Raw genomic sequence first — 13,415 nt, forward strand, 5'->3', positions numbered from 1 at the left:
GTCTACCTCAACTGGCTTGAGCGACGTGGTATATATTGATATGGTACTTTTGCATCCGTTCTTTCAGCTTATTACGATGGCTTTGAGTTAGAACACTAATTCTTTAGTTTTTGTCAAGGATCAAGTATCAAGGCAATATGTAACGACTCTAAGCTCAGCTACAGAAGCATGTCATTTCGATTGTTTCACCGAATCCCGTTTCCCAAATGAAACATAGAATATTCACTTTGGTATTAATAATAATAATATTTGATTTATAGAGCGCCTATTTCCACAAGATATTGCTCAATGGCGCTATGAAGAGAAAAGATTGTAGACAATGCCTATGGAAAAGAGAGTTTGAACAGATGAGTTTTGAGGGCAGTTTTGAAAGCATCAGCAGATTCTATTGTTCCTTAAAAATGTTAAAAGCAGCCCTACTGTTCGAACAAACGGAAGATAACATATGACAAGCTACTTGCATTGCCTCCAAATATATTGCAGCTGTTGCTGGTCCAGGGCCATACAAGATGGATGCGGTTCCAAGAGGTAAAGAGCATTTGCGACAGAATAGCGTTATCCTGAATCATGTTATTTGGTCCTAAGCCTGAGTGCGACCTCAATTCAACTTACAGTGATGTGAAATTGTCAATGTATAGTTTCCTTCAGCTGTGAAGGTATACTTCCAGATATATGATCGTATTTTCAGCCAGATATATACTACTATACTGGATGTTCAGTGGGAAATTTCGAATAACATTCAAATGAACTTTGTAACAAAACACGCCTCGATATTAACCACACTTCCATTGGGAAGTCTGGAATGTAATTCACCATTCCAAAGTCCCAAGCTTTACCATGACATATTATCTGTATGTTCTCAGGACTGTGGCTAATTATCAAGAACGTAACTTTTGAAAAGGAGATTCTATTAAGACAGTGTGTGCCGAAGAAACGACATGTAATATTTTCATGTTTAAAGCACCATATATCAATCTTGTGAATTACTTTAAATCTATGTTCAGACCAAGTATAATCCGTAGCTTTTCAGTACTAGAAACTGCCCGTGTATTTTACAAATGATGTTTTCGGCGTCTACCTCAACTGGCTTGAGCGACGTGGTATATATTGATATGGTACTTTTGCATCCGTTCTTTCAGCTTATTACGATGGCTTTGAGTTAGAACACTAATTCTTTAGTTTTGTCAAGGATCAAGTATCAAGGCAATATGTAACGACTCTAAGCTCAGCTACAGAAGCATGTCATTTCGATTGTTTCACCGAATCCCGTTTCCCAAATGAAACATACAATATTCACTTTGGTATTAATAATAATAATATTTGATTGATAGAGCGCCTATTTCCACAAGATATTGCTCAATGGCGCTATGAAGAGAAAAGATTGTAGACAATGTCTATGGAAAAGAGAGTTTGAACAGATGAGTTTTGAGGGCAGTTTTGAAAGCATCAGCAGATTCTATTGTTCCTTAAAAATGTTAAAGCAGCCCTATTGTTAGAATAAAGGGAAGATAACATATGACAAGCTACTTGCAATGCCTTCAAATATATTGCAGCTGCTGCTGGTCCAGGGCGATACAAGAGGGTTGCGGTTCCAAGAGGTAAAGAGCATTTGCGACAGAATAGCGTTATCCTGAATCATATTATTTGGTCCTAAGCCTGAGTGCGACCTCAATTCAACTTACAGTGATGTGAAATTGGCAATGTATAGTTTCCTTCAGCTGCGAAGATATACTTCCAGATATATGATCGTATTTTCAGCCAGATATATACTACTATACTGGATGTTCAGTGGGAAATTTCGAATAACATTCAAATGAACTTTGTAACAAAACACGCCTCGATATTAACCACACTTCCATTGGGAAGTCTGGAATGTAATTCACCATTCCAAAGTCCCAAGCTTTACCATGACATATTATCTGTATGTTCTCAGGACTGTGGCTAATTATCAAGAACGTAACTTTTGAAAAGGAGATTCTATTAAGACAGTGTGCCGAAGAAACGACATGTAATATTTTCATGTTTAAAGCACCATATATCAATCTTGTGAATTACTTTAAATCTATGTTCAGACCAAGTATAATCCGTAGCTTTTCAGTACTAGAAACTGCCCGTGTATTTTACAAATGATGTTTTCGGCGTCTACCTCAACTGGCTTGAGCGACGTGGTATATATTGATATGGTACTTTTGCATCCGTTCTTTCAGCTTATTACGATGGCTTTAAGTTAGAACACTAATTCTTTAGTTTTTGTCAAGGATCAAGTATCAAGGCAATATGTAACGACTCTAAGCTCAGCTACAGAAGCATGTCATTTCGATTGTTTCACCGAATCCCGTTTCCCAAATGAAACATACAATATTCACTTTGGTATTAATAATAATAATAATTGATTGATAGAGCGCCTATTTCCACAAGATATTGCTCAAAGGCGCTATGAAGAGAAAAGATTGTAGACAATGTCTATGGAAAAGAGAGTTTGAACAGATGAGTTTTGAGGGCAGTTTTGAAAGCATCAGCAGATTCTATTGTTCCTCAAAGATGTTAAAGCATCCCTATTGTTAGAATAAAGGGAAGATAACATATGACAAGCTACTTGCATTGCCTCCAAATATTTTGCAGCTGTTGCTGGTCCAGGGCCATACAAGATGGATGCGGTTCCAAGAGGTAAAGAGCATTTGCGACAGAATAGCGTTATCCTGAATCATGTTATTTGGTCCTAAGCCTGAGTGCGACCTCAATTCAACTTACAGTGATGTGAAATTGTCAATGTATAGTTTCCTTCAGCTGTGAAGGTATACTTCCAGATATATGATCGTATTTTCAGCCAGATATATACTACTATACTGGATGTTCAGTGGGAAATTTCGAATAACATTCAAATGAACTTTGTAACAAAACACGCCTCGATATTAACCACACTTCCATTGGGAAGTCTGGAATGTAATTCACCATTCCAAAGTCCCAAGCTTTACCATGACATATTATCTGTATGTTCTCAGGACTGTGGCTAATTATCAAGAACGTAACTTTTGAAAGGAGATTCTATTAAGACAGTGTGCCGAAGAAACGACATGTAATATTTTCATGTTTAAAGCACCATATATCAATCTTGTGAATTACTTTAAATCTATGTTCAGACCAAGTATAATCCGTAGCTTTTCAGTACTAGAAACTGCCCGTGTATTTTACAAATGATGTTTTCGGCGTCTACCTCAACTGGCTTGAGCGACGTGGTATATATTGATATGGTACTTTTGCATCCGTTCTTTCAGCTTATTACGATGGCTTTGAGTTAGAACACTAATTCTTTAGTTTTTGTCAAGGATCAAGTATCAAGGCAATATGTAACGACTCTAAGCTCAGCTACAGAAGCATGTCATTTCGATTGTTTCACCGAATCCCGTTTCCCAAATGAAACATAGAATATTCACTTTGGTATTAATAATAATAATAATTGATTGATAGAGCGCCTATTTCCACAAGATATTGCTCAAAGGCGCTATGAAGAGAAAAGATTGTAGACAATGTCTATGGAAAAGAGAGTTTGAACAGATGAGTTTTGAGGGCAGTTTTGAAAGCATCAGCAGATTCTATTGTTCCTCAAAGATGTTAAAGCATCCCTATTGTTAGAATAAAGGGAAGATAACATATGACAAGCTACTTGCATTGCCTCCAAATATTTTGCAGCTGTTGCTGGTCCAGGGCCATACAAGATGGATGCGGTTCCAAGAGGTAAAGAGCATTTGCGACAGAATAGCGTTATCCTGAATCATGTTATTTGGTCCTAAGCCTGAGTGCGACCTCAATTCAACTTACAGTGATGTGAAATTGTCAATGTATAGTTTCCTTCAGCTGTGAAGGTATACTTCCAGATATATGATCGTATTTTCAGCCAGATATATACTACTATACTGGATGTTCAGTGGGAAATTTCGAATAACATTCAAAATGAACTTTGTAACAAAACACGCCTCGATATTAACCACACTTCCATTGGGAAGTCTGGAATGTAATTCACCATTCCAAAGTCCCAAGCTTTACCATGACATATTATCTGTATGTTCTCAGGACTGTGGCTAATTATCAAGAACGTAACTTTTGAAAAGGAGATTCTATTAAGACAGTGTGCCGAAGAAACGACATGTAATATTTTCATGTTTAAAGCACCATATATCAATCTTGTGAATTACTTTAAATCTATGTTCAGACCAAGTATAATCCGTAGCTTTTCAGTACTAGAAACTGCCCGTGTATTTTACAAATGATGTTTTCGGCGCCTACCTCAACTGGCTTGAGCGACGTGGTATATATTGATATGGTACTTTTGCATCCGTTCTTTCAGCTTATTACGATGGCTTTGAGTTAGAACACTAATTCTTTAGTTTTTGTCAAGGATCAAGTATCAAGGCAATATGTAACGACTCTAAGCTCAGCTACAGAAGCATGTCATTTCGATTGTTTCACCGAATCCCGTTTCCCAAATGAAACATAGAATATTCACTTTGGTATTAATAATAATAATAATTGATTGATAGAGCGCCTATTTCCACAAGATATTGCTCAAAGGCGCTATGAAGAGAAAAGATTGTAGACAATGTCTATGGAAAAGAGAGTTTGAACAGATGAGTTTTGAGGGCAGTTTTGAAAGCATCAGCAGATTCTATTGTTCCTTAAAGATGTTAAAGCATCCCTATTGTTAGAATAAAGGGAAGATAACATATGACAAGCTACTTGCAATGCCTTCAAATATATTGCAGCTGCTGCTGGTCCAGGGCGATACAAGAGGGTTGCGGTTCCAAGAGGTAAAGAGCATTTGCGACAGAATAGCGTTATCCTGAATCATATTATTTGGTCCTAAGCCTGAGTGCGACCTCAATTCAACTTACAGTGATGTGAAATTGTCAATGTATAGTTTCCTTCAGCTGTGAAGGTATACTTCCAGATATATGATCGTATTTTCAGCCAGATATAAACTACTATACTGGATGTTCAGTGGGAAATTTCGAATAACATTCAAATGAACTTTGTAACAAAACACGCCTCGATATTAACCACACTTCCATTGGGAAGTCTGGAATGTAATTCACCATTCCAAAGTCCCAAGCTTTACCATGACATATTATCTGTATGTTCTCAGGACTGTGGCTAATTATCAAGAACGTAACTTTTGAAAAGGAGATTCTATTAAGACAGTGTGCCGAAGAAACGACATGTAATATTTTCATGTTTAAAGCACCATATATCAATCTTGTGAATTACTTTAAATCTATGTTCAGACCAAGTATAATCCGTAGCTTTTCAGTACTAGAAACTGCCCGTGTATTTTACAAATGATGTTTTCGGCGTCTACCTCAACTGGCTTGAGCGACGTGGTATATATTGATATGGTACTTTTGCATCCGTTCTTTCAGCTTATTACGATGGCTTTGAGTTAGAACACTAATTCTTTAGTTTTTGTCAAGGATCAAGTATCAAGGCAATATGTAACGACTCTAAGCTCAGCTACAGAAGCATGTCATTTCGATTGTTTCACCGAATCCCGTTTCCCAAATGAAACATAGAATATTCACTTTGGTATTAATAATAATAATAATTGATTGATAGAGCGCCTATTTCCACAAGATATTGCTCAAAGGCGCTATGAAGAGAAAAAAGATTGTAGACAATGTCTATGGAAAAGAGAGTTTGAACAGATGAGTTTTGAGGGCAGTTTTGAAAGCATCAGCAGATTCTATTGTTCCTTAAAGATGTTAAAGCATCCCTATTGTTAGAATAAAGGAAGATAACATATGACAAGCTACTTGCATTGCCTCCAAATATTTTGCAGCTGTTGCTGGTCCAGGGCCATACAAGATGGATGCGGTTCCAAGAGGTAAAGAGCATTTGCGACAGAATAGCGTTATCCTGAATCATGTTATTTGGTCCTAAGCCTGAGTGCGACCTCAATTCAACTTACAGTGATGTGAAATTGTCAATGTATAGTTTCCTTCAGCTGTGAAGGTATACTTCCAGATATATGATCGTATTTTCAGCCAGATATATACTACTATACTGGATGTTCAGTGGGAAATTTCGAATAACATTCAAATGAACTTTGTAACAAAACACGCCTCGATATTAACCACACTTCCATTGGGAAGTCTGGAATGTAATTCACCATTCCAAAGTCCCAAGCTTTACCATGACATATTATCTGTATGTTCTCAGGACTGTGGCTAATTATCAAGAACGTAACTTTGAAAAGGAGATTCTATTAAGACAGTGTGCCGAAGAAACGACATGTAATATTTTCATGTTTAAAGCACCATATATCAATCTTGTGAATTACTTTAAATCTATGTTCAGACCAAGTATAATCCGTAGCTTTTCAGTACTAGAAACTGCCCGTGTATTTTACAAATGATGTTTTCGGCGTCTACCTCAACTGGCTTGAGCGACGTGGTATATATTGATATGGTACTTTTGCATCCGTTCTTTCAGCTTATTACGATGGCTTTGAGTTAGAACACTAATTCTTTAGTTTTGTCAAGGATCAAGTATCAAGGCAATATGTAACGACTCTAAGCTCAGCTACAGAAGCATGTCATTTCGATTGTTTCACCGAATCCCGTTTCCCAAATGAAACATACAATATTCACTTTGGTATTAATAATAATAATAATTGATTGATAGAGCGCCTATTTCCACAAGATATTGCTCAAAGGCGCTATGAAGAGAAAAGATTGTAGACAATGTCTATGGAAAAGAGAGTTTGAACAGATGAGTTTTGAGGGCAGTTTTGAAAGCATCAGCAGATTCTATTGTTCCTTAAAGATGTTAAAGCATCCCTATTGTTAGAATAAAGGGAAGATAACATATGACAAGCTACTTGCAATGCCTTCAAATATATTGCAGCTGCTGCTGGTCCAGGGCGATACAAGAGGGTTGCGGTTCCAAGAGGTAAAGAGCATTTGCGACAGAATAGCGTTATCCTGAATCATATTATTTGGTCCTAAGCCTGAGTGCGACCTCAATTCAACTTACAGTGATGTGAAATTGTCAATGTATAGTTTCCTTCAGCTGTGAAGGTATACTTCCAGATATATGATCGTATTTTCAGCCAGATATAAACTACTATACTGGATGTTCAGTGGGAAATTTCGAATAACATTCAAATGAACTTTGTAACAAAACACGCCTCGATATTAACCACACTTCCATTGGGAAGTCTGGAATGTAATTCACCATTCCAAAGTCCCAAGCTTTACCATGACATATTATCTGTATGTTCTCAGGACTGTGGCTAATTATCAAGAACGTAACTTTTGAAAAGGAGATTCTATTAAGACAGTGTGCCGAAGAAACGACATGTAATATTTTCATGTTTAAAGCACCATATATCAATCTTGTGAATTACTTTAAATCTATGTTCAGACCAAGTATAATCCGTAGCTTTTCAGTACTAGAAACTGCCCGTGTATTTTACAAATGATGTTTTCGGCGTCTACCTCAACTGGCTTGAGCGACGTGGTATATATTGATATGGTACTTTTGCATCCGTTCTTTCAGCTTATTACGATGGCTTTGAGTTAGAACACTAATTCTTTAGTTTTTGTCAAGGATCAAGTATCAAGGCAATATGTAACGACTCTAAGCTCAGCTACAGAAGCATGTCATTTCGATTGTTTCACCGAATCCCGTTTCCCAAATGAAACATACAATATTCACTTTGGTATTAATAATAATAATAATTGATTGATAGAGCCTATTTCCACAAGATATTGCTCAAAGGCGCTATGAAGAGAAAAGATTGTAGACAATGTCTATGGAAAAGAGAGTTTGAACAGATGAGTTTTGAGGGCAGTTTTGAAAGCATCAGCAGATTCTATTGTTCCTCAAAGATGTTAAAGCATCCCTATTGTTAGAATAAAGGGAAGATAACATATGACAAGCTACTTGCATTGCCTCCAAATATTTTGCAGCTGTTGCTGGTCCAGGGCCATACAAGATGGATGCGGTTCCAAGAGGTAAAGAGCATTTGCGACAGAATAGCGTTATCCTGAATCATGTTATTTGGTCCTAAGCCTGAGTGCGACCTCAATTCAACTTACAGTGATGTGAAATTGTCAATGTATAGTTTCCTTCAGCTGTGAAGGTATACTTCCAGATATATGATCGTATTTTCAGCCAGATATATACTACTATACTGGATGTTCAGTGGGAAATTTCGAATAACATTCAAATGAACTTTGTAACAAAACACGCCTCGATATTAACCACACTTCCATTGGGAAGTCTGGAATGTAATTCACCATTCCAAAGTCCCAAGCTTTACCATGACATATTATCTGTATGTTCTCAGGACTGTGGCTAATTATCAAGAACGTAACTTTTGAAAAGGAGATTCTATTAAGACAGTGTGCCGAAGAAACGACATGTAATATTTTCATGTTTAAAGCACCATATATCAATCTTGTGAATTACTTTAAATCTATGTTCAGACCAAGTATAATCCGTATCTTTTCAGTACTAGAAACTGCCCGTGTATTTTACAAATGATGTTTTCGGCGTCTACCTCAACTGGCTTGAGCGACGTGGTATATATTGATATGGTACTTTTGCATCCGTTCTTTCAGCTTATTACGATGGCTTTGAGTTAGAACACTAATTCTTTAGTTTTTTGTCAAGGATCAAGTATCAAGGCAATATGTAACGACTCTAAGCTCAGCTACAGAAGCATGTCATTTCGATTGTTTCACCGAATCCCGTTTCCCAAATGAAACATAGAATATTCACTTTGGTATTAATAATAATAATAATTGATTGATAGAGCGCCTATTTCCACAAGATATTGCTCAAAGGCGCTATGAAGAGAAAAAGATTGTAGACAATGTCTATGGAAAAGAGAGTTTGAACAGATGAGTTTTGAGGGCAGTTTTGAAAGCATCAGCAGATTCTATTGTTCCTTAAAGATGTTAAAGCATCCCTATTGTTAGAATAAAGGAAGATAACATATGACAAGCTACTTGCAATGCCTTCAAATATATTGCAGCTGCTGCTGGTCCAGGGCGATACAAGAGGGTTGCGGTTCCAAGAGGTAAAGAGCATTTGCGACAGAATAGCGTTATCCTGAATCATATTATTTGGTCCTAAGCCTGAGTGCGACCTCAATTCAACTTACAGTGATGTGAAATTGTCAATGTATAGTTTCCTTCAGCTGTGAAGGTATACTTCCAGATATATGATCGTATTTTCAGCCAGATATATACTACTATACTGGATGTTCAGTGGGAAATTTCGAATAACATTCAAATGAACTTTGTAACAAAACACGCCTCGATATTAACCACACTTCCATTGGGAAGTCTGGAATGTAATTCACCATTCCAAAGTCCCAAGCTTTACCATGACATATTATCTGTATGTTCTCAGGACTGTGGCTAATTATCAAGAACGTAACTTTTGAAAAGGAGATTCTATTAAGACAGTGTGCCGAAGAAACGACATGTAATATTTTCATGTTTAAAGCACCATATATCAATCTTGTGAATTACTTTAAATCTATGTTCAGACCAAGTATAATCCGTAGCTTTTCAGTACTAGAAACTGCCCGTGTATTTTACAAATGATGTTTTCGGCGTCTACCTCAACTGGCTTGAGCGACGTGGTATATATTGATATGGTACTTTTGCATCCGTTCTTTCAGCTTATTACGATGGCTTTGAGTTAGAACACTAATTCTTTAGTTTTGTCAAGGATCAAGTATCAAGGCAATATGTAACGACTCTAAGCTCAGCTACAGAAGCATGTCATTTCGATTGTTTCACCGAATCCCGTTTCCCAAATGAAACATACAATATTCACTTTGGTATTAATAATAATAATAATTGATTGATAGAGCGCCTATTTCCACAAGATATTGCTCAAAGGCGCTATGAAGAGAAAAGATTGTAGACAATGTCTATGGAAAAGAGAGTTTGAACAGATGAGTTTTGAGGGCAGTTTTGAAAGCATCAGCAGATTCTATTGTTCCTCAAAGATGTTAAAGCATCCCTATTGTTAGAATAAAGGGAAGATAACATATGACAAGCTACTTGCATTGCCTCCAAATATTTTGCAGCTGTTGCTGGTCCAGGGCCATACAAGATGGATGCGGTTCCAAGAGGTAAAGAGCATTTGCGACAGAATAGCGTTATCCTGAATCATGTTATTTGGTCCTAAGCCTGAGTGCGACCTCAATTCAACTTACAGTGATGTGAAATTGTCAATGTATAGTTTCTTTCAGCTGTGAAGGTATACTTCCAGATATATGATCGTATTTTCAGCCAGATATATACTACTATACTGGATGTTCAGTGGGAAATTTCGAATAACATTCAAATGAACTTTGTAACAAAACACGCCTCGATATTAAGCACACTTCCATTGGGAAGTCTGGAATGTACTTCACCATTCCAAAGTCCCAAGCTTTACCATGACATGTTATTTGCATCAACCGGATATCAATTGCTTAGAATCGTGATTTCCTATACAAACTCCAGGTAGTTGTCATGTTGCATATGTTATGATACACATCAAGAGGATCCATTGTTCATGCAATTACCTCTATAAGATATGACTGTCTGTTGAATGAGTCATCTGAACCATCATGTTGTATGTTCTCAGGACTGTGCCTCATTATCAACAACACAATTCCATCAAGACACTCGTGTCAAGAAACAGCAGGTAGTATGTTCATGTTTAAGACTCCATATACATATCTGGCCAATTAGTTCAAATCTATCTTCAGACCAATTATAATGTGTAGTGTTTCAGTACCATAAACTGCTTGTGTATTTCACAACGATGTACTACTGCTACTAAAACGTATGGCGTATATTGTGCATTGAATATGACTTCGATCTACCTGTTACAGAACCATTGGTGGAGTTATTCAAAAAGTTTGATTTCAAGACATTTTACTTGAAAGACAAGTCGGCAGATGACATGATGAAAGCAATTCGCTTAGTGGCAGGGAAGGATCACAGTCTGTACGACTGTTTTGTCTGCTTTGTGCAGACACATGGTGCTTATGATGTTCTATACGGTTCAGATGGGAAGAAGGTACAACTGAAGGACTTCATCAGCGCTGTTAGTGATAAACACTGTCCAACGCTTGCAGGGAAACCGAAGTTGTTCTTTGTGGACTCTTGCCGAACAGGGGATCCCATAAAAGGTGTGTATTTGTATATTTCCTCATTAAAGAATGAATAAGGTTTTGCCACTGATAAAAATCAACTGCTTTCGTTTATAAAAATTAGGTGAAAGACTTCAATTTCAGTTCGATGTTATTTTGATTATACTCATTCTATGTACAACATGACCCTGTAAGAAAACAATATTTTTGAAATACTGACATTTACATTCTTATCATATAGTTCTGATTTAAAGGAAAGTCTAGATTCGTGAGGACATATAAATTTTCTTTATGGGTAAGCATTAGTTCTAGAAATTCATTTGCATGTACATCAAGCAGGAAATGACAAAGTTACATCGAAAGACGATTGAGTACCATTTTGGAGCATGTCAGATTTACAAAGAGAATTCACGTTTCCAGCCGCATTGAAATCAGCGTCAGAGTTTTTGTCAAACACCGATGAAGATGATGAACTTCTGGATTATTTTGTGGGCTATTCTACACAGGAGTACGAGAAAGCCTATAGGAATAACGAGTCCGGGGATATCTACACCCAAGAGTTCATTAGTGTCATGAAGGACCTGGGCAAGAGGTATTTACTGTTCACGGGCGGCAAAACACTACACTCGTCTAGTTTTGTAAGACCAAGCCTTTTCAGAGAATATGAAGCTATGACAACACTGCAGCAGTCTGCGTTACCCAGATTAACGTTAACGTTGCAGTTGTGTCCATTGTTGCAAGCAATATTCTAACAGCTTCAGCCCTTGGAGTGCTCAATAGTTGTTCAATCAGGGTTACAGCACTTAAAGTCTCGGGAAAGCTTTCAAAGGATTTAATCATCATCATGCCGGGGACATTTCCAAATTGTACGCATCCATAAAAAAAATGACATTGGGTGATTATTCAAGGTATAGAACGTCTGACATACAAAGAAATACACATTGGTGTCGCGACGGATGTTAGTGTTTGTCGGTGATGATGACCGAGAAGACAATTATGACCTTAGTCATTTTAGGCGTTCCTCCCATAAAAGGCTACTCTTTGATATTACTGAACATTCTTCAAAGGGGCATTACAGCAACCGGATTTGCAGACTTAGAAGAGTGGAATGTAGAAGTAGAATGTTATTTTCGGAGCGACGTATGCTCAATTAACAAAACACAGTATGTCAGGATATAGGAGACTTTACGCTGTGTGTATCAATGCCCAGTACTTGCAATCCTCGTATTTCATGTCATTTATGACATGGATCTTCAATTCTGAATATTTCTTTACATTATTCTTGTAAACATTAGTAATTCGTAACTGTACGTACTGTAAGTCGATTGGACGTATACTGTATATATGTATTACACGAGAAATACTTAATGTTGATCTAGGAGGTCTGTGTTTCCAGGGAGGATCTGTTGGGCATCATGGCGAAGGTGAAAGAGAATGTCAGCAAACGTGGTGTCTATGACCGAGAAGGAGTGAAGAGAAAGCAGATTCCTGACATGTGTATGAAACTGAAGAAAAAGGTTTACTTTTAATGGTTGGCATTGTTACACGAGAACCTTATCAGTGCAAGGATGAGCAACCGTTGAAATCTTGAAATAACATGTCACAATTTAATTCTGGACTCACAAAAGTCCAGAAACTCTCCGCACTGTGGGCACTTTCTGACAAGGGATTTGACCAAATTAAACATGCAGTTGTTATGAATATATGCCAAGGATGAAAAAATGAAAAACAATTTTTTCAAAAAATTTAAATTTAAACTCGCCCGCCCATGGGGCGAACAGTGGCCCATGGGCGAGAATGTTTAATTTCGATCAGAATTCATGTTTTGGAGGTTATAAATGAATGAGTGTATGTTTATAAACATCATGACACAAATTTCAACTCATTTTGACTTAATTCGACTAACTTAGAGCGATATTAAAAAATCTCGCCCATGGGCGAAACTTATGTTGGCCCATGGGCGAGAATATTTCCTTTTACTCAAAATACATGTTTTCTCCATGTTTTGGAGGTTGTAAATGAATAAATGTATACTTATGGGTATCATGAAACAAATTCAACTCATTTTTGACTTAATTCGACTAACTTAGAGCGATATTAAAAGATCTCAACCATGGGCGAAAAATATGTTGGCCCATGGGCGAGAATGTTTAATTTCGCTCAGAATTCATGTTTTGGAGGTTGTAAATGAATGAGTGTATGTTTATAAACATCATGACACAAATTTCAACTCATTTTGACTTATTTTGACTAACGT

General features: G+C 37.1%; 1 protein-coding gene across 16 annotated transcripts in view; it reads left to right on the top strand.

The window, feature by feature from the left end:
- Positions 1-12,755, top strand: part of LOC124262809 — a 35,028-nt gene extending 22,273 nt beyond the window's left edge. For 11 of the 16 annotated variants that reach the window (XM_046697359.1, XM_046697360.1, XM_046697362.1 and 8 more), the window contains 4 exons: positions 10,648-10,707; positions 10,898-11,197; positions 11,579-11,750; positions 12,555-12,755. In XM_046697359.1, the coding sequence (XP_046553315.1) occupies positions 10,648-10,707; positions 10,898-11,197; positions 11,579-11,750; positions 12,555-12,687 (665 nt within the window). In that variant the 3' untranslated portion in view covers positions 12,688-12,755. Of the gene's footprint in view, positions 1-10,102; positions 10,148-10,647; positions 10,708-10,897; positions 11,198-11,578; positions 11,751-12,554 lie in introns of those variants that run through there. The other 5 variants (XM_046697373.1, XM_046697375.1, XM_046697372.1 and 2 more) reach the window with 3 other exon arrangements.
- Positions 12,756-13,415: the final 660 nt, after the last annotated feature.

Source organism: Haliotis rubra, unplaced genomic scaffold (genome assembly GCF_003918875.1).
Source record: "Haliotis rubra isolate DU_JTF1 unplaced genomic scaffold, ASM391887v1 Scf857, whole genome shotgun sequence".
Classification (NCBI taxonomy): Eukaryota; Metazoa; Mollusca; class Gastropoda; order Lepetellida; family Haliotidae; genus Haliotis; species Haliotis rubra.